Source organism: Fusarium phalaenopsidis (assembly GCF_050370095.1).
Source record: "Fusarium phalaenopsidis strain FUZ10S chromosome Unknown contig_32304, whole genome shotgun sequence".
NCBI classification, from domain to species: Eukaryota; Fungi; Ascomycota; class Sordariomycetes; order Hypocreales; family Nectriaceae; genus Fusarium; species Fusarium phalaenopsidis.
In genome coordinates this window covers 3,944,088-3,965,514 of record NW_028145404.1, presented here as the reverse complement: position 1 = coordinate 3,965,514, position 21,427 = coordinate 3,944,088, and the positions used below count along the sequence as shown (strand labels likewise).

Here is a 21,427-nt window from a genome sequence, read left to right as displayed (position 1 = left end):
ATGTCGCACAAGGGCAAGGGCAAGAAGTCCGCCAAGTCTGGCGGCGCCGAGAGCAAGAGCGAGGATGTTCTCCAGGCGGTTGTATGTGGCATCGTGGGGTATCGGTTTGGCGCAACGCGAGCTCACAATGTGCTTCCCAGGTTCTCGCCGACTCATTCCAGGATAGATACAGACCCTTTTCGACCGAGAAGCCAAGAGTGAGGGACTTTGAATTGAGCTTTGCTCGCCATACTCAAGCTGACACCATTTGCCTAGTGTCTTCTCCCACTCGCCAACACCCCTCTCATCGAATACACCCTCGAGTTCTTGGCTATGAATGGCGTCAACGAAGTATACATCTACTGTGGTGCTCATACCGACCAAGTCGAAGACTACATCAGCCGCTCCAGATGGTCGACCGCCGCGCGAACATGCCCCTTCTCCGTCCTTCAATTCGTCCGAGTCTCGGATGCGCGATCAGTTGGTGATGTTCTCCGCGACATGGACAAGCGATCGCTTGTCGACGGCGACTTCATCCTAGTAAACGGAGATCTAGTCTCAAACATCATGCTGGACGGCGCCCTCGCAGCGCATCGCAAGCGAAGAGAAACCAGCGCGGCCAACATCATGACCATGGTTTTGCGAAGCGGAGGACTGGAGGACCATCGAACAAAGACTCACGGAATCACGCCCATTTTTGTGGTTGACACTAAGACGAATCGATGTCTTCACTACGACGAAATGAATCCCCTGACGAGTGACCGGTACATGGCCCTGGACCCGGCTGTGGTGGATGAGCTGTCGACTGAATTCGAGATCCGAGCCGACCTCATTGATGCACAGATCGACATCTGCACTCCCGAAGTTCTCGCCCTCTGGTCGGAAAGCTTCGACTACGAACTTCCTCGAAAGAACTTCTTGCATGGTGTGCTCAAGGACTGGGAGCTGAACGGCAAGATGATTTACACAGAGATCTTGGAAGAGGGCTACGCCGCGCGGGCAAGCAACCTGCAACTATACGACGCCATCAGCCGCGACGTTCTCGACCGGTGGACATACCCATTCATCCCAGAGTGCAACGTCGTTCCCAAGCAGACGTATCAGCGCCATATTAACGGTGTGGTAGCTGAGCACGGCGCCTTCTACGCAAACGACGCCACAGTCTCCAACACAATCCTCGGCGGAAACAGCACCATCGGGCCAGGGAGCAAGATTATCAACAGCATCATTGGCAGGGACTGCAAGATTGGAGCCAACGTGGTTTTGGAGGACTGCTTCGTCTGGAACGATGCTACGATCGAGGATGGTGCGAGGATATCGCGATCAGTCGTGGCAGACGCCGCTACCATCGGAAAGAACTCTTCGATACCCGCTGGCAGCTTGCTTTCCTTCGGTGTCAAAGTCAGCGACGACACGATCCTGTCCAAGAGTGTCACCATCTCGTGTGTAGACTCTGAGGGCAACCCCGTTACCCCTGACACCAAACTTGTCGGCTCTGGTACCAACGCCGCTCCCTTTACCGACCCCGAAGACGAGGAACTCGACGATGAGGACCCGGCCCTGCTTCAGAAGTCTCTCCTCTACTCCCTCGCAGAGTTCAACATTTCCACCTCATCCGTCTCAACCCTCTCTTCTGAAATTTCTGAGGACAGCCTCGACCAAGGCCACCTTTCCATTGGTACCTCCACCCGATCGCGGCTCTCATCATTCGCTTCAGATGAGGCTGGCGAGAAGATGTCTTTCCACAACGATGCAGTCCACGGTCTGCTCGATGCTCTCCGAGCCGAGTCTGGCGATTTCGACTCGGCCAAGCTCGAGTTCATGGGTCTTCGTCTTGCCAACGACGCCTCAGACGCTATGATGCGTCGTGCTGTCGCCACTGCCTTTGCCCGTCACGCGGCTGAGCTGCTCACACCCGAGTACGGCGCTCTCGACCCTAACAAGGCCGCTGGGCGAGCTCTTACCGCGCGCCGCGGCGCCATCACCTTTATCAATGAGGTTGGTATCGGTGGTGAGGAGGATGACAACCAGGCCGAGCAAGTTGAGTTCATTCTCGCGCTGCAGAAGGCTCTCGCACACTCACACGGACCCGACCAATCCCGGGTTGGCGTCGTACTCGCCGCCCTCCTCCAGCAGCTGTACACTGCCGACATCCTCGAGGAAGAGGGTATCATGGGATGGTGGGGAGATGAGCGTTCCGATGACGGCGAGGGCATGGTGGCCCTGAAGGAGAAGTGTCGGGTGCTGGTCGAGTGGCTGGAGAATGCAGAGGAGGAAGACGACGACGACGAGAGCGATGATGAATAGACGGATGCTTTTGTATATATCCATGAGGATATAGGAGTTTAAAAGAACAAAGTAAAATGATTCGAGTCTAGTTGTCCGTCACCAAAGGGCAATTGCTGTGAGTGTGATATTGTCCAACCGCTAAGGAAGGTTTATCCCCATCAGCCAGTTACACCTTAAGCTCAACATAGAGACATCGTCTGGGCCAATACGGCAAGCTACAGTTTGCTCAACTGAATTGCTATGCTGATAACTATATTTCTCTTGCTGGTTTGCTTTGATAAGTCATGCAAGGAGCGTGGGTCATGTTCCATGAGGCTTGATCACGCGAACCAATTCAACAATAATCTGTAGTTATTTCCCTATCTTTGAAACTAATCATCAATAAGAGGATCATCCTTCTAAGGAGGAACAGGGAGAAACAATGTTGATGTACAAGAGGTCCTTATCGTCTATAGTATTTGTTTTCTCCTGTACGTCAAAGTCATAGCCATGCAAGTCTATTCACAAGGGTTTACGTGACCGATGCCAGTCCATCAAGGCAGATATGACTCTAGGCTCAAGTTCAGCGTCCTCCCCATACTTGGTCATAGAATGCTGGATGCAATGTCGCACGTCGAGCTTCCTGAGCAGCGTCCGAGTTGTCATCAAGAGTTCCACTCTCATATGGCCCAGTTCCAGGCAGCGTGCCAGGAGTTCGTTGTGTTTATAAGTTAAAATGCATATAATCCAGTCGAGGGATGAAACGATATAGTTGCCACTGATCCCAGTTGACTATTCATCTTCTATCCACAACTATGTACTGCCCTTAAGTTTGCAACTACCCGACAGCTTGCCTCAACCCATCCGAACGTGGCCTAACACCCATTGAGTTTGTTCAACTTCACTTAATAACGGCCAAAGGGTTTGGGGCGTGTTGGGCTGCCTACCACAACTCGTGCGTGGACTATCGTCAAGCTGACGGTCCTATCACCAACACACGGGGAGGAGTAAGACTTAAGGTCTGCCTGTATGCCCTGTATCACGACGACACCCATTCCGCAACTGTCGAGATGGACGGGTGTCGTCTCTTGCTGAACTACCCCTTTTCAGCCCAAAAATAGTATCAGTAGCAATATCAATCATTGTCGTCAGCTCGACGCTGGATGGTCTGATTCATGTAATTGCGCAAGACGGTGAGATGTCATCACTGCAACGTTGAATATTAGACCATGATGAAGCCCAGGTAAGTCGTACGTAGTATGTACCATCTCTACTGGTTTGGTGCCATTCGGCTAGAGTAGGGAGGCCATCTCTAGAATCCCAGTCTTGGTCATCTTCGGCAATTCCATGAAGCTGCAGTCTCTGCTAGATGTGGCAGGTCGGCTACTACCAGGCTCGTATCTAGCGCACATCTTATTGTGAATTATAGAATTCACCTGAGGCTATTCTCAGCTCGACATGATCCGTCGTTGCGGTAGCACTACCAAACTCTTGGTCAAGGTTGCAGGCCATCCATGCCACTATCACAAACGCACTGCAACCATGACCGGTCAACCCCGAACCAAGGCTGATCTGCACCGAGATGGTCATATTCGAGATAAAAATGGCAGTTCCAAAAATATTTGATCATCGTCCCTTATCTTGATCCATCGTCTCCGCTCCGCTTGCCTCACCGACGACGCGCCATCGCTTCGCTTGCCGGCGCTGGGATACCCTTCGCAGCAACGATCTACCCGCCTCACCACCAGCCTCGCAGCCCTAACACGCGGGAAAAAAAGAATCAGTCAGGGGGCCGGCGACGTGGAGAAGGTGGGCATTCTCCAAAAGCCATTTCCACGTCATGTTGCTGAATGTGGTGCAGAGACGATGCCAGATGTGCATGGGTTGGATGTGCGATGATGTAGTGATCATCCAAACCGGTGCCCTCTTAGGAATGACAGTCCCAACCATACTTTGAGCCCTGTAGCGACGACAGCTTCTGGAAGAAGACCCTGAATAGGGGACCCTTGATCATCATGAGTTTTGCTGTGGCCACAGCGTTAAGATTGTCGAGATATCGCTGACAATACGAGGTGGCGAATGCGACTTGCTGCACTAAGGATGGCATTCTCAACAACCTCATCTTTGCTGGTGATAGTGTTGTACATGAGCAGATTGACAGAACAACCCAGTCACAGGAGGGGAGGGGGGTGGCTTCAGCCGTAGTGTGAGTGTGCACAACTGAGCATCCAAAGCAAATGCCTGGCCAACATGTCGCATCTGCATGGTCCCTATGTGAATGGTGATGCTGAGAGTGATAGTTGACTGAAGCCATGTCGTCTTTTCAACAGCCAAATACACACAAGGAGATATGAGGGCTGACCTCGCTGGCCTAGCCCTCATTTTGCAGCATGCGACAATAAGCTTTCAAGATCTCCCGAGTTGGAGCAAGCGTAGGCTCTTTCGAGTATTGCTTGCGAGTTATCGACTCAGCAATAGACCTCTCCTTGACTTAGAGCGTGCTTCATCCATCACACAAAGCCGTGTAATCACGGACTTGTTCTAACAAAGCTCCATCGCCCGAAGTAGGGGTTCGCCATCGCCAGGGGCTCATCCCAGGGTTGCATCTCCCCCCGGTTTTGCAGGGTGTGATGAATCCCGGTAGGATTACCGCAGGGCTTATACTTCCGTAATGGGTGTTCCCGCCGGTGGATGGATGGGTGAGAAGCAGCATTCCCAATCCTCTCATTGCCCCAAACCCGAGTCTGCCAAGGCCTTGAGGAACCGCGCGCCGCGGGTAAGGGTCGGCTTGCGTATATGCGCTTGTCTGCAGGCTCCAACTGAAGTGCGAGGTCCCTGACTATCTTGGAAATGTTATTATGGGCGAATCCAAGAGCCCGGGTGAACTTCCACCAATTGTTCGGCACACGGATCCAGCCGGCACACCAAAAGATGCCGGAAGTCGAGCGTCTTGGGGCCGACCCCTGCTATCACATCACTGCAGCTGGGCTAAGCCTTGGCGAGCAAGTACTCTGATATCTCAAGAATTGGACCATTCAGCCCTTGGGGGCCAAAGCCCTACACATCCATCGATGACGTCAAAGCCTCCCAACATAGTCATGTTCGTGATGGGCATCCACCAGGTGAGGAGATCAGCAGGCGGGATGACGGCATAAATCGTTTCAGAGCAACGCCACCATGGCGGCACTCGTTGTTGATTTGCTTCAGATAGCTTCTCAGACCGCATCTTTCTGTTTCGGAATTGGACCGTTGGACCATCTTGCGTCTCAATGGACAAAGGGATGCCACGTCGACTAGTCTCGGTCAACCGTGGTTGTTCTTTTCCCTTGTTCTGGCATGGTATGCATGAACCCTTGCAAATGCTCGATATCTTACTCCTCAACGACCCCAGAGCTATTCCGTCTCGAGCCTAGATGGCGGAAAGATGCGTGCTCTCAAGAGTTTCAGCCTCGTGGGTAGACTGACGTGGAAGGATTCCGAAGAGCTGCGATGACATCATCGGCCTCTTTGCGGTCGGGGTGTGGCTGGGGCTCGGGTTCTCGTGATGGTGGACTACATGTTGGGGCATGTAGCGCGACGAAATTGGTGCCATGTCCGCTCAGTTATTGACCAGGGTGCTCCTAGAGCCCGCGGCAAAAGGCACGGCGCGCGTCTGATAGAGCCTCTCGTCATGAAAGCTTGAGCCCAAGCTTGTAGTATCCAGCAATCGATACCCAGCTTCGTACAACCTGTAGACAGAGGACTCGGCAATTGTCCGTACTCTCAGATCATGTTGTGAAACAATCTTCAAGTGCGGCTGTCTCACACTGACCAACCCCAAGCGCTGCAGGTCATCACGAGCCAGTTGTCATCTGTGGGGTAGTTGAGTGACACTGCATCGAAGGCTTTGATCGACATTGACGGCTTTGTGCGAAGCAGGCAGCTTGGTGGCGAGCAACTGTTTGCCGTGAACCAACGCCTAACTAATACCCCGCGTGTCGACAATATGGCCCATCTTCGTCTGGTCAGCCATGACAAAGAAAGAGAGTTCATATCTCAAACTATTGCCAGCAGCCTTCTAACCCCAAAAGAGCCATCACAGGTGCTCTTTTGAAGCAAATTTCTGTCGATGCGAGGTTGCGTTACATGGCGTGCTAATCCGCCCGAAGACTGCGTGGTGTTCACACCAAGATACCCGCAGGTCCGGCAGGGCTCCTGGGTCACCAGCCACAGTTTATCGCGGACTCTGACTGGAATACCCAAGTTGCAAAAGCCCGAGGGAATCTTCTAGGCGCCATGGGTGGCAGAGGTAGAAGAACGGTGTAGGTAAACAAGCGTGAAAACTCCACCCCGAGTCGCCGAAGCGCCAAGGCCGGGGGCCCGCAGTTGAGCTTTCTCCAGCGCATCAAAGGCGGCAGTGACGTATGCGACATGCAAGTCGACCTCTGTGTTAGGATTGAGGGCTTGTATGTACCGCAAAAGCGCTTGCCGGTGAGGTCGGGAGCTCAATGCTCGAGATGATTGAGCTTGGGCCGAGTGCCAGACCTTCATCGGCGATTCTAATACAAAGCCTGCACCTTGGCTTAATGCATAATATGTCCTCTCCGCTGGAAGCAGACCGTCTTCCGCACGAGCCTCGAAACGGCACGGTCCCGCATCCGCACGTCGTACATCCCAAAGCTGAACATGCAATTCTTTTATGCCATGGGGACTCGACCGGGGTTAGGTTGCCCTCCGAGATGGTCATAGATGGGACTGGCAGGGTAGCCCTGGCATATACAGCGCCGTCACCACACCTTTTGGGGGGGAACTCTGCATCGATGCTCACTTCGTCTAAAACAAGACGAATCAAGTAGTCGGCGCCAATTTGGAATATAGCAGACTCGATTCGGTAAATCCCATGCCATGTAGCCGCCGTGGATCCGTATGAGAGGAGGTAGTGCGTCCGAAAGGCTTTATTCTGGAATTGTCAGGACCCGAAGAGTTTCGTGGTGTTTCAAGAGACGTACTGTTTCTCCATCCAATCTCGAGCATTTCTTTTTGCGCCCAGAATCAGGCAGGTCGATGTGACAAGGTCCTCTCCATTCCAGCATCTGGCTGTCAAAGAACCTTGTGTTCGAGATCATTGAATCGCCCTGGTGTGATATGCGATCCTCAAGACGAGAATAGGTGTAGTATCAGACGACGTCCACCTAATTGACTTCATTTTCTCGGATCCAGCTGCTTGCTTTGCCATTTGTTCATAGAGTCAGTCGATTTAGTAACGGCCGCGGCGGCTCAGACTCCGAATGGAGTTGATAATCCGGGACAAGGTGCCATTGGGGGCAAGGGTGTATTCGAGCATGTGGAAATTGGCCACCAACAAAGAGGAAGACAGTCAGTAATGTTATTCCTGACTATGACGGATGACAGTAGCAATCATGACGAGAAGTGAATGATTGAAGAGAATTGAAGGTTCAACATCAGCGACTGCCTCTTTCACTTCAACTGGCAGGGGCGACAAGCCACGCAATACTAGCCACGCGTCAAGCCACACATGCCGCCACAGTCGAGTCACACCAACAGCGGCTTGCTTTTCGAATGATCAGCGCAAATGGTGTTCCAGGGCTGGTCTACCGTATTGGTTGACACATATCAAAAGGAGCGTTGAGCATCAAAGATTAAGGTTTCGTGATCCCTTCCGAGTGGTAGATCCGATGTGGCTTCGTCCCCTCCCTTTGTGAGGCGGTGTCTGGAGGTCAACATGGACAAGACGGGAATGGATGCTCAGAGAGACGACACCCCAACCTCACAATGCAGAGTACCTCCTTGCCGGCACTCAGACCGGAGCAGGGTGTGAAGATCACTGACGGGAAATGGCGGAAAAGGTCAACAGAACAACGTCAGCAATGCTCAAAGACGGACCTCGGCGACCGCTTCTGATGCAGTGCATGGCTCTCACGAAACGCATTCCCAACGTCGCTAGTCCCAGGCTGAATTGGGACAAGCGGTTAGAGAGGCATGGTTCGATTGTGACGGCCTAGGTCCCTTCTTATTGAAGCCAGCGGGCGGATAAGCTCGACCAGATGCCCTCGGCGTGCCGCTGGGTCGATTCAGGCAGTTCGGCAGCGGCGTGTACAAGCGCGCTCCGCGTGGGCGAAATTGCCTTGACGGACTGTCATTGGCGATTGATGGACCAGCAAGAAAGGTTCGGCACAGCCACACGGGGAGCAGGACTGATTTCAGCTTGGGAATGTCACCTTTGATCGACCGTAGTGGCAGAAAACAGTTCTCCCTTCCACTGTAGCGGGCACAACAAGCCCACTCAAGGGTCAATATCTCGCCATAGGCCATGGGATGTTATGGTGAATGACAGCCCTGGTCAGGTGGCTGGCCCCAAAGGGGAAGGCCTAGACACAGAGGTCATTTTTCGGTCCGTGGATGCTGCAGATGAGAGGGACGGGTGCGCTCCCATCCGTCATGCCGCTTGTGCCATGCCAAAATGGATGCCATGCTGCTGCGCTGCTCATGGATGGATGCTTCTGACCCTATCGCGCTGTTTTGCTGAACGGGGTCGGACCGGGCCAATAAGGACGAGGGATCGGAGAGGCAGCAGGGGCCGGCGGCAGAGGCATCACAGCGCGTCGTCGGCGGGAAGCGGGAGATGAGGCATCACCACCACCACAATGCTTGGGATGAAAGGGATGGAGCCTCTTCTTTTTTTTTTTTTCTCCTTCTCGGCCGGTTGTCATTAGTCCCGTTGTATTAATTTGCTGGCATCTGTAGTCTCGTCCGTAAGGAGCTTCAAGGGCCAGTCGGCCGTGGCGCCTGAGCAGTCTCAAACAATGGCTCCATCCCCGGCCCCCGATGGGACAGGCAGCTGGCGATGCAACTTTCGATGAGGGGTGATTTTGGGCTGGACGGCCGATTGCCAGAGGTGCTCTTGGGCTGAAGAGCCGATGACAGAGTAAAGATCCGATCCAGCTAGTGAGTTGCTGTGGGTTCAGGGCCACCACATCCCACGACGCTGGCGTTCCTGCGTAAGGGTTACCGCTGTTGTATCCGGAGCTAGGGCCACCTGGGCTCTGCTTTTGGGAGAAGCAGCAGCAGGAGGATGGTCCGCCCGGGGAAAGGACGGGAGTTTTTTTCTGGGGGTGGTTCTTTCCACTGGGAGTGCCATTCGGGGAGTGCTCGAGGAAGGTGAAAGTGTGGCTCAGGCGTCAGTCGGAGCCACTCTCCAGCACAAACGCCATTTTGGCCTTCAACTCAATTTCGTCCATCCATCCATCCATCCACCCACTGGCCATGACTGATTCTGGCTGGTGCCCCGAGTCTCAACGTCTGCGGCGCTGTCTCTCATTTGCCCGCGACGCCGGTCCTTCCTCGTCACAAGCCACATGCCTCCTCGGCAAACCAGACAGGGAGAGGAACAGCGACAAGATGGGAGTCAGAAGGGGCGTCGCCATAACACCCGGAGGCGAGAAGGGCTCTGGCCGTTTGTCCCGCACTAACAATTTCGATCTCGACGAGCCTCTTCTTCGTCCTTCCGTCTTCCCCACTGCCTGCGCACCTCTAGCACGCACAGGGATTCGAGTGCCCGCCGACCCTTGACCCTGGCTGATGAGAAGACGCCTGCTAGGGCCAGGGTCCCCCTTGCTTGTTTGCCTCCATCATTATGACCCCACAGGCTCCCGATAATCGATGGATGGATGGATGTCCTTCTGACTGAGTGCAGCGTAGACAGTGGTGAGCGACAAAGAAGTCCATCCTCCAGAGAGGGGACCTCCACGAGCCCCTTCGGGAGTGGCAGCAATAGTCTGTTGATGGCCAACCTTTAAAATCACGCCTCAGCTCAGGCCTCCCAGCTCAGGTTCCATATTGCACGGTATATCGCTGCTGCCACGACATTGCAGACAGAAGCCACACAACGGCATTTCACCCAAGACAACGGGGAGCCATTTCACCATCCCATCCATCCCATCCCATCCCATCCCTCACTCAGGCGGCATCCCGGCACTGCGGGCAAGCTATTATCGCCCCCGATTCCTCCTCCACTCCAGAGCACATCGGATTGGGGCTTGGGACCGAGGACCTATACCATACCTGCACAACACACAACCGTCGCTAGGACCTCTGGACGAATCCCCCATCTCACAAGTCTTCCCGACCTGTCCTCCATCGCAACACACCCAGCGTGGACAGACAGCGCTGGAACAGCGGCTATAACAACCTTTCTTCGCCCTTGAACTTCAAAACAATAAACATCCGTCTCGGCATCACTTTGGATCGTCGCGTCGCGTCGCATCGGCATCGCACCACTCCCTGGTGTCTGGCTCCAAGCACAAAGCCGTGCGGCACAGGCACTCAACATCTCTGCGTACACACCACCCTCTCCCACTCACCCTCCTCCCATCACCCACTTCAACTTTGACCACTCGATCCACGACACCGCCTCGGCGCCCCGGGCTTTGGGACTTGGGTACGAGGTACCTGTGGCCTGGCCTTCAAAGTCAGATCTTCTCCGTCGAGTTGTTCGCCCTCCTCCTCCTTCGGCGGGACTGACGACAGGTCCCCACCACATCCAATATACCCTTACCTTCTTCTAGCTTACCTGACCCTTTCCAATTACTACCTACACCACCCGCTAGCATATCCCACGACTTCACGCACTTCTTCTGTTTTTTATTTTATTGCTCTCTGCCTCGCAAGACTCAACCGCCGTCTGTCACCACTCGCTCAGAGCAGCTGGCTCATATCAAGCTTGGACTTGTTTCGCCGCCACAACACATCTAACGGTTCCCGCGAATAGCGCTTCCTAACCTCCAATTTCGGGCAAGCGACACCCACCACCCACTCGCCCTCGCAACGCTCCAGAATCCACGTATTTGAATCAATGAACAGCGTCGGCGACTGATATTGACGTTCCTCCTCACCTCTGCGCATATAAGTGATTGTCGCGAGACTGCGCCATCACTGACTATCCGAACCGAAATACACCTTGGCCCTCGTCGCTGCGCTGACAACAATCGGGCATTGCTGTCCTGGGCCGGCCCAGCTACGCCCATTTTAACATGTTTCGACAAAGGTACGCTGCCCAACGCTGTGCCGACTTGCGCGCCTTTGCGATTTCCGGGTGCAGACTTGAGAGCTACTACATCTCACATGTCACCATCTCTCTCGTTTGGCAGTATGCTAACATATCACTTCTACAGAACAAGCTCTCAGAAGCCGGGGGATGAGCTGCTTGCCAACTTCCGACAGCAGTTCCCCGAGGTCGCGGCAGTCAGCACCTCGGCCGCCGCGCCAGTTATATCGCAGACCGTTGGCGCCGATAATACTACTCTTGCTCCTACGGTGCCTCTGCCTGAAAGGTATGTCATGGTCCCTTGAGCAGCTTCACGAGCATCCTGGCCCCGCCAATAAGTCCCGCGCAACATTTCAACTCGGAACTGCCTTTTGGGCTCTTGAGCGGTGTCGCTAATCTAGCTTCCTACAACAGAACCCAGGGTATTGGTCAAGATGCATTTCGCGACCAAGACCCTACTCCTCGGGCGACGAATGACCCGTGGAGATTTACTCCCTCACTTCTAGATCCCAACTCCATGTCCTTCGCCAACTTCGCCAATGCGCCACCTGGCTATTACACACCCACACCTGGAGGCACAAACACCCTATTCCACCCTCAAGCTGGCGATTTGCATACTCCGACACTGGGACTCGGTATGGGCCTCAACACGCCGCTGTCCATGCCAACATCTGGGGATGGGATGCAACCTGGCCCAAGCCAAGCAGTTATGGACATGACAGGTTTCCAGGCTTTGCAACCGCATCAGTTTCACCACTTCAACCCGTTTATTCAGGCGCCCCCGCCGCAGCCTGCCTTTGCGCCGTCCACTTTCGTCCACCAAGACACTGGATATGAGACGATGGATCAGGATGGGTCGCCTATGGACTCGGACCCTTCTGAAGAACGCATGTCATCTATCGGGGCGACCCTTCAGAAGACAACCCCATTAGTTGGCCTACAGTCGCGCCAGTTCTCCAGTCCCATGACCCATCCGCTACCTCCCTCGGCCGAGAAGTTTCGATTTCACTCAACACTTAACGCTCCCACAGCCATGATCAAGCATTCAGACGAAATTCCTGTCACTTATCTCAACAAGGGACAGGCATACTCCTTGTCCGTCGCCGACACTAATGCCACCATGCCCGTGGCACCTGGAACCAAATACCGCACATTCGTCCGTGTTTCATTCGAAGACGACCAGCAGCGACAGCGTCCAGGTGTGTGCTGGGGTCTTTGGAAGGAGGGCAGAGGCACCAACGAGGCGCACCAAAGAGGAGGGAAACTCCAGGCAGTTGAGTACGTTGAGGCGGGGCAGCCTGCTGAAGGTGACGACAAGAGGACTCGAGTGGAACTAGAGTCGTCTTCCTTTGACGGATTTTGCGTCACTTGGACCCCTGGAATCAACGGGCCCCCCGAAGTCAACATTGCGGTCCGTTTCAACTTTCTTTCTACCGACTTCAGCCACTCGAAGGGTGTCAAGGGTATTCCTGTGAGGCTCTGCGCCAAAACCCACCCCGTTCCCTGCGACCCCTCGCAGCCAGCCGCTGACGCGAATCCCGATATCTGCTACTGCAAGGTCAAGCTCTTCCGCGATCATGGAGCAGAAAGAAAGCTATCCAACGACGTTGCGCATGTCAAGAAATCTATCGACAAGCTTAAGCAGCAAATTGCGCAGGCCGAGAGCGGATTGAAGGACTTTGGGAAGCGGAAGCGCTCAAGCGGTGCTGCAAAGATGGGAGATCAACGCCCTGGAAAGGTGCAGAAACACAAGCGAACGTGGTCGATGTCCTCGGCCAGCTCCGCTGGGGGCGGCAACGGTGGAAGAATGTCCATGGAAGAGGATCTTCACTTCAAACTACAAACTCTACAGGACATGTTTACCAGCACGCGGCCTGTCAGTGTCCTGTTCCTTCGAGGCGAGGAACTTGACGATCCCGATTTGCACCCGGTATCGCTACCAGGAGACGTCTCGCCCCTGACTAGACCTGAAGGCCGCGACGGTCCCAACTGGCAGGCTCGGAGCGGGCGAAGCTCTCTCGCTGGTTCCATGATCTCCCCCTCGCCTAGCTCACTTTCTCTAGCGTCGCAGGCTTCTGGCATCGGCCCAGGCGGCCCATGGCAGGGTTTTGACTCGGTCGCGGGAGGTGACATGTCACGCAAGGGCTCGGAACAACCTACCAGGATCAACAAGGGCGATGATGACGGTAGCCTGAGCGGTTGGATCGAGGCATTGGGTGTCGACGCATCCTATCGGCCTCCTCAAGAACGAAGCCCAAAGCCCGTTGCGTGTTTCTATATCCTTCGACGGACTCAGGACGAATCCGGAAAGCCGGATTATCATCGAGCTATCTACCTGATGCAGCGCACGCTCCAGGAGTTGAACAACAGAATTGCAGCCAAGTGGGGCTTCGACTCGTCGCAAATTCTCCGTACGATCCACACGATTCAGAACGGTCTAGAAATCGAGATGGACGACGATGTGGTTCAAGAGCTCAAGGAGGGTCAGGACATGACTCTCGAAATCGAAGAGGTTATCGGACAGCCTGACGCAGTAAAGAGGGAGTGGGAAATGGCAGTTGACTCTGCCGACGACAGTCCCGAGACTTCCAACGACAAGGCAACAAGCGGTTACATTCTCCGCCTCAGCTTTTAATTTCTTTTATTTCTTTTCTCTCTATCTGTTTCGTTGCTGTCGGTCTGTCTCTTGCGTATGACGGCTTTGCAGCAAATGAAGGCTTGGGTCTAGACTGGGGATTGCACTGTTTTACTTGGTTCCCCAGCCTGTCACCAGGTTGGGCTCACGATCACATACATACACGGAAAGGGATTGTGGCTCTGAGGCGTTGACGACTTCTTCTTTTCATTCTTCTTCAAAAATGATACCACCGGTTTTTTTTCTGTGAGAAGATTTTGGGGGGCGAGTGTTTGTTTTGCTTTCTTTGCTTCTACTCTTGCAATCTCGTCTTGGTTTAGTTCACGAGGAACGTTTGAGTTATCTGGGCTGGGGGTTGAGGCTATCACGATTACCGGTCTTGCAGCAACAAAGAAGGGATCACACCGCCACCCTTGCCCCTATCTGGTTCCCCTTTGTCAGTTTCCATGACTCTTGTGGACACCATTCTTTGCCTATTTGGCAGCCAACATCCTTATTATTCCGTCGACTCGAAACACAGGTCGGATGCAACGAGGCCTTTTTACCACTATAATAATTTTTGGCAACTTGAATCACACCCAAGAAGCACACGCAGCGTACATGCACACACCACACCACACCAGTCCCAACGTACACGAAAATGGGGACTTACGAAGTAATGCAGGCGGAAATGGGATAGGACGAGGAAACGGAAAGGAGTATCGATGCTGTTGTTGTTGTTGATGCGACGACATGTATGTATATACTATGGCATATACAATACCCATACTTTTTGAAGATGTCTGGAGAAACACCCCTCTCATTCTCTCTGTCTCTCCCTCTAACGACGGAGACCCCACATGGTCATGATTCAAACGGTGGAGATTGCAGAGACAGTCTGAGGGTCCTGGTTCAAGTGGCGGCCCAAGCATTGACGCGAAACGGCCGCTATTCGCTACTACGGTGTCTTGGCTAGTGTGGTTGAGGATGGCGCCATTGCTGGATACCGAGGCCCCGTGACCAAGCAGTCTCCCACCGGTCCAGGTGCGTGGTGGACAACGGATTCGCTTCATGATCAGAAAGTCCTAGGATGCTGCATGATGCTATTGTTTATTGCGCATCGTGGACGAATGGGGTTTGCTCGATCGCAGGCTGTCTCAAGGTGGCTGGTGCATCGTTGTCAAGACGCCTCATCAGATGAGGCTTCGCGTCTTGGCCTTTTCTCTTGGTGTACGGTGTACCCAATACCAAGGGGCCCGAGAATTAAAGGACGAACACCCTGGCCCCAGTCGAATCTCCGGAGCTTTCGATCCGGCGGCTCTCGGATGCCAGAGGTTTTACGGGAGACACAGCATACTGCGTGGGAGGACATGGCTCAAGGCGGCTCTGCAATCGAACGGCGAGATATGATCCCGAAGATGGCACAACATGAAGTTGTACAACGACCACAACATGAGCCATCCATCCCCCCGCCAAGGGGCCCCCTTGGAGCCGTCTTCCGAGATGGTTTGGGTTGTGCTGTAGGGCGTGGCTGGTACTGATACTGATACGCCGAGTATAATTGTCACAAATGCCGAGCTTAGCCACTAGCGAACAGTGCAGCACATTAGATGTGGCGTGTGGCGAGGGGCTTGCGCGTCAGCGTCTGTGGCTGTGGCTGTGCTCTGGGGTTGCATCGCATCGCGGGACGGGATGCGTAGGGTTTGATTAACGTTGTGGCTCGTGAGGAGTTCAGCTCGTCTCGATTAGGAAATGAGATTGGGGAGCATCGAATGCTTGACGTCTTGTGCATGGATAGGCCATGTTTCATGAGGAATGTGTGTTGGAAGCGTTTTGGCTTGTGATTTGTTGTTTGTTTACCTTGGTCAATTCGATGCGTTGTCCGGGCGGACATCAGAGACGCATCGAGACTCTTATCTCGGCGTGATGAAGAGAGAGACTCCATGATTGCGCATAGAGGATCCAATGCAATTGATCCCGAACTTTCCTGGACCATCAATTGGTCATATGCTTGCCTGTTGGCTTGGCCGTTTCGAACCGACTTCTCGGCACGGAATTGGCGGCATCTACGGATCGCCTACCAAACAAACCACATGACGGACAAGTCTCGATCATCGCCGATCGCATGCAGCCGAGACTTTGTCCGTCCTTTCAGAGTTCCCAGCTCGGGCGGCATCTCTTTTCCGCTGTCATCATCATCGTCAATGCACGGGGGGCATTATCGCTTGTGTGATGCCTGAGGAGGGGGCAGTCATGATCGTGTAACCCTTCGTCACTAGCCACAATCGAGGTTCGACAGCTCGCGCCTCAGGGACCTCGACGCGATCGACAGAACCGGCTTCACTCGCTTCCCACCCTCTCGGGGACCCTCTCAGCTCGGCAAGGGTCTTTCAACGGCCCGGATGAGACATTTGGAGGGGTGGTTCTGGACCATGTGGCATGCGTGGTGTGCTCGAGCTCTCTCGCCACTGTCAAAAAGACGTGGTGAGCCACAGGGGATCGTTCCTCCGTCTGTGGCAATATCGCGTCAAAGAAACGACGCTTTCAGAAGTCTGCAAGGTTTACCGACAGTGACTGGGGCTTTCGAGGGGGTGTGTGCAAAGGTTGTGAGGGGGATCGACAAGTCTCGAGCCACAAGTCACTCTCTATCAGCGGCCAACGTGCTTCTTTATTGGATCAGACCGGCTCGCGCCTCTAGCTTGGGATGATCGTCGGCTCGCCAAAGTCCCGGCGCGAAGCTACTGTCCGAGTTCAGGCGGCCCGGCGGCCTCGAGGAGGTACTTGTCTGTTTGGTATCGGGTCTCTCCTGATGGAGAGAGAGGACCGGAGCGTTCTGGCTGCGACGAGTGTCGGAGTCGGAGCGTGCTACGATGCTGTTGCATGAGTGAGTGATATCTGCATGTGAGTGGCATCTGGGAAAGGCCACCATCTGCTGGAGCAGAGAAGGGGTTCGATTTACCTCGCAGCACAGGCTCCCGCCCTTGCAGTCTGCAGCCAGCCGCCAATGACATTCTCCAGTTTGGCCAGCAGGCTTCCTGTTCAGGCAACTTGAGGGCATTTCAGCCACAGGAGAGTCACTCCCAGCATCGAGGTCGGTGAGGGGACTTTGCTGAGGCTGGTGACAACACCACTTGTGGGCTCGCTTCGAGGTGGTGAGGATGACGCAAAGCGCGGGAGTTGAGCGCTGGGGGACCTGACCTAATGGGAGACCGGCGTGGGCATATTGATGCCAGAATGAAAGAGGGATCTGCACTGTAGGGCGGCTAGGGCCAGCAGTTGTCAATCACTGGGACTTGATGTTGCAGGGCTCGATACCACGGTCTGGATGTCCGATAAGCGAACAAGTGCGGTGAGAACTCTCTCTTGGTGTTTCTTTTCCACGAGCTTTGATTAAATTGCTTGGGGATAGTCGTCAACGGCCCTCGAGGTTGAATGTTGTTGATGTGAGACTGGCTTTTCAACACTCAGGGGTAGTAATTCCAACGCTGGCTCACTGGACCTAGATGAGAGAAGACTCCGGACCCTGCCATAACCGCACATGATTTATTAAGAGAATCATAACGGCGCAGGTCTCCATCCTATTAGTTTGATTCCACTATCCCGCCTCGCATGGTCCAGGGTAGGAAACACACGATCGATCGAACACTGCGAGATCTCGATGCTCATGGCAAATATGGATTTGATGGACATAGTAATTTAAAAATTGACGTGTTTTCGTGGGTTGTATTAGGGTGTATGTTTTGAATGCTGCTCGGCCAGGACCATTGAGGATGGTGAAGTTCGCGAAGGCACACTTGCCTCCTTCACAACTCGGATGGATCTGCAAAGGAAGGCAACTCGATAAGGAAACACCAACCTGTTTCCATAAAACCTGAGCTTCCATCCCCTCATTTTCTATCATGCCTCTTGGATTTCTTCCATGACTGTTCTCAGTGACAGCCGCCAACCTTCCAGAAACGGCAACTTTAAATTGACTGTGCAAGTGCTGTATGCACATGCACGTAACCGCAGCTACAACCGAAACACCAAAAAGAACTGACGGAATCACCGCTTCTCATGGAGGGGGAGACAGAGAAGCAAAAAGCGAATCTCCCTGAGGAGCTCTTTCATGAATCACATGCCCCGTACTGGAATCGAACCAGTGATCTTATCATTACTAGTGATACGCTTTACCACTGAGCCAACGGGGCTTATCCTGTGATTGTTGAAAGGCAGGCTCAGAACAGGGCCTATGTCGCTGACGGCAAATGGGCCGAGGAATTTACCATCCAGAATGAACATGCATGTCTTCCAGCTGCACAGCGTCATATGACGAGGATATTGCTGCAGATAGATTCATGTGATATGTACTAAATAAGTGTTCGATTGGAAATAGAAAGGGCCGGGTTGCTCTAATCTAATTCCAAGATGATAAGTACCAAATGTGGTCTGGACGATGATTGCAAGACTGAAGAAGTCGGCTTGTGTAACTCTCGACGACAGGCAAATCTTGGGCCTCCATGGTATCAAGGTGATCAATTGCTGCTGAATTTGGGTTGGATCATTCTTCCAAGGCCTTATCGAGTAAATCGCGAACAGTCCTTGCATAATCTTCACCGTCGCCCTTGAAGCCATTCAACACAACAGTCTTGTCGCGTGACTTGAGACCGTGTGTCAGCTGTAGGCTCGACTTTGGCACCCCAAGGACCGAACTGAGAACTTGTACGACGGCCTTGTTTGCCTCACCCTCGCGGGCTTGGGCGGCAACGCACAGTTCGATGGCATCGTCGGTGATGGCTATAACGCCCTCGCGGTTCTTGCTGGCGCCGGGCTTGACGTGGAGCTGGAGATGCAGGGAGCCGAGGGGAGACTTTTTGGTGCCTGTGACGAAGCGGATGGCGCTAGACGACGCCATGCTGAGGCTGGAGAGGGAGGAGAGACAGAGACAGGAGGAGAAGAGTGCAGCAGCGAATGCCAATCGTGAGGGGTAAGTACGGAAGGCAAGTAAAGTAATCGGAACAGCTTCGAGTAAGGTTGCCTCTTCTCTTTCCTTCCCCTCACATTGCATGCAACTGTTTTGACTCGTGATAAAAGCTGGAGATTTCGCTGTTGGGTTTGACTGACATTGAATACCTAGAGCAGGCAGCACAGATCAGCGCCTGCCAGGCCTGGAGATGCGGCGTCTGTCGCCTATAGAAGCGCTGAAGCCTCAGGCCAGACAGCGTGCAACCGCCTGGGCTACTGCTCCTGCCGCTGTGGTGCCCCACTGGCGCGGCTTGTCGCTTCACCAGCTGCTGCGGCAGCGCCAACAAACTTGGACCTCGACTACAACATCAAACAAGAGCACGACGTCTTTACTCGCGCCGACCCCTCTCCATCGCCATCGATTCCGGTCCTCCAGGTGCATGTCCGCTGCAGCCGCTGCTATCCTACAGAAACCCAGCGTGCCCGGCGCCATGGCCTCGGCCTACAGCGCATACCATGGCCCTGCCGCCGCCGCGTCGCAATTCACAACCACCGCCTTGGGTCGATGGTCTGTCCTGACCCATCCGTTGCCAGGTTTGTTTCATGCGCCTCTTGGATAGAGGGATGTGTCTTCCTACAAACAGGTGCTGATTATGTGTAGCAATCGACAAGATCAAGTCTCTCCACGTCTACGATTTCGACAACACCCGTGAGTGTCTTTGATGCTCCAATTCTCGCCCTCCCTAACCCATCACAGTCTTCAAAACCCCCCTACCGAACTCGCAGCTCTGGAATGGATACACGATTGGAACATTGTCGAATCAAGAAAAGTTTGTCAACGGCGGCTGGTGGCACGACAGCCGAATCCTCGCTGCCACCGGAGAGGGCATCGAAACGGAAGAGAAGCGCGCGTGGGATGGATGGTGGAACGAAACCATTGTCGAGCTCGTCAGGCTAAGCATCAAGCAGAAGGATGCCCTTTGCGTCCTGCTGACAGGCCGCTCCGAGCGGGGATTCGCTGAGCTGATCAGGAAGATGGTGACAGCCAAGGGGCTCGAGTTTGACATGATGGGCCTCAAGCCCCAGGTCAGCCCGACAAACCAGCGATTCCAGAGCACCATGCACTTCAAGCAGCTCTTCCTCGAGGCACTGATGGAGACGTACAAGCATGCGGGGGACATTCGGGTGTACGAGGACCGCCCCAAGCACACCAAGGGCTTCCGCGACTTCTTTGCCGAATACAACCGCCGACAAAACGTGTCGCCTACACGAGGGCCCTTAGTGGCCGAAGTTGTCCAGGTGGCCGATACCGCAGCGACGCTGGACCCTGTGGTAGAGGTGGCCGAGGTGCAGCACATGATCAACATCCACAATGAAACCATCTCGAAGCAGGGGGCTTCGTCAAGTCAAAACCGACTCAGGATTAAGAAGACTGTGTTTTTTACCGGGTACATGATTGGACCCGAAGACACCAAGAGACTGATCAAGCTCGCCCAAATACCCCAGAACATGCCCCAGCATGAACTCAAATATCACGGCAACAACATCCTCATCTGCCCCCGACCCTGCCCTGCCAGTATTCTGGACAAGGTGGGCGGCATGGGCAGCAAGATGAGATGGGAGGTGGTAGGCACAGGCTGCTTCGAGAATAGTATCTGGGCGGCGCAGCTACGACCTATCCCCCAGCACGCCAAGTTTCACACCGACAACCCGAGTCCACTGGTCGTACTGGCACTGAGGAAGGGGGCTAAGCCGATCGACGCTGGCAAGATCCAGAACTGGCAGCCTCTGCCACCAGACAAGACGTTTGACTTTGAGACGGTGGTTGGTGAGAAGGTGATACTCCGCATTGAGCAGGACGACCCGCGAGAAGACGAGTACGAGAGCCTGTTTGCCAACAAGGCGTCGAAGCGGAAGCACACAGGCGAAGACGACTGGAACCAGAGAAACACCCACGGCCACTATGGTGGACGCAACGAGTCTAGGGGCTACCACACTGGCGGTCGAGGAGGCCGAGGGCGTGGCAACTCGAACCGAGGCTACCGAGGCAACGCGAGAGGAGGACGGGGAGGACGTGGTCGAGGCGGCGGCTACAACTATCGATCGCTGGACGACGTGGAACCCAAGAACCAGCAGGGCGGCTATGGTCCACAGGTGGATTATGACGATGCCTACCAGGCGCCCAGCCAGAACGGACCACCAGCTTCAGCTCCTACAGGACCCAGCGGGGGATGGAACCAGCAACCACCTCGAGGTCCTGCAGCACAGCAGGGACGCCCTATGGGAGGGTACGGCGCGAACAACGGCTCAGATCTGCAGAATTACTATTAGAGGTAGTCTATCGCCCCTGGCGGTTTTCTTCTCAGCCCCTGAACGTTGGAGAGGGGCAGCATACACTATCTGATTTTTTGTCCTTAAGACAACAAGACGAGACGCGAATCGGCGTCCTTGTTACACGATGCCCTCATGATGGGCGAGGAATTACACGGCTCTGAGAGAAAAGGGGTCTTGTTTGAGACCTAGGTTGCGAGGCGTCTTGGGAAGGGGGAAAACATGGACTAACTGACTGACTGATTGAT

General features: G+C 54.2%; 4 protein-coding genes and 1 non-coding gene across 5 annotated transcripts; 3 read left to right on the top strand and 2 right to left on the bottom strand.

The window, feature by feature from the left end:
• On the top strand, positions 1-2,286 carry LRP88_10496 (translation initiation factor eIF2B catalytic subunit epsilon; the record flags this gene model as incomplete). Its single annotated transcript, XM_083246952.1, has 2 exons — positions 1-81; positions 256-2,286. 2 exons carry the CDS (start codon positions 1-3, stop codon positions 2,284-2,286), a joined length of 2,112 nt encoding a protein of 703 aa, XP_083098065.1.
• Positions 2,287-11,276: 8,990 nt separating this feature from the next.
• On the top strand, positions 11,277-13,925 carry LRP88_10495 (CP2 transcription factor-domain-containing protein; the record flags this gene model as incomplete). The annotated part of the gene is made up of 3 exons (XM_083246951.1): positions 11,277-11,290; positions 11,418-11,576; positions 11,705-13,925. 3 exons carry the CDS (start codon positions 11,277-11,279, stop codon positions 13,923-13,925), a joined length of 2,394 nt encoding a protein of 797 aa, XP_083098064.1.
• A 4,097-nt stretch (positions 13,926-18,022) lies between these two features.
• Positions 18,023-18,094, bottom strand: LRP88_10494. Its single transcript has one exon. It is a non-coding gene; the product is annotated as a tRNA-Thr (tRNA).
• A 350-nt stretch (positions 18,095-18,444) lies between these two features.
• Positions 18,445-18,798, bottom strand: LRP88_10493 (DUF167 domain-containing protein; the record flags this gene model as incomplete). The annotated part of the gene is made up of 1 exon (XM_083246950.1): positions 18,445-18,798. One exon carries the CDS (start codon positions 18,796-18,798, stop codon positions 18,445-18,447), a length of 354 nt encoding a protein of 117 aa, XP_083098063.1.
• A 490-nt stretch (positions 18,799-19,288) lies between these two features.
• Positions 19,289-21,179, top strand: LRP88_10492 (HAD domain phosphoesterase family swiss army knife RNA repair protein; the record flags this gene model as incomplete). Its single annotated transcript, XM_083246949.1, has 3 exons — positions 19,289-19,442; positions 19,510-19,557; positions 19,606-21,179. The coding sequence occupies 3 exons, from the start codon at positions 19,289-19,291 to the stop codon at positions 21,177-21,179; spliced, it is 1,776 nt and encodes a 591-aa protein (XP_083098062.1).
• Between the last annotated feature and the right edge of the window lie 248 nt (positions 21,180-21,427).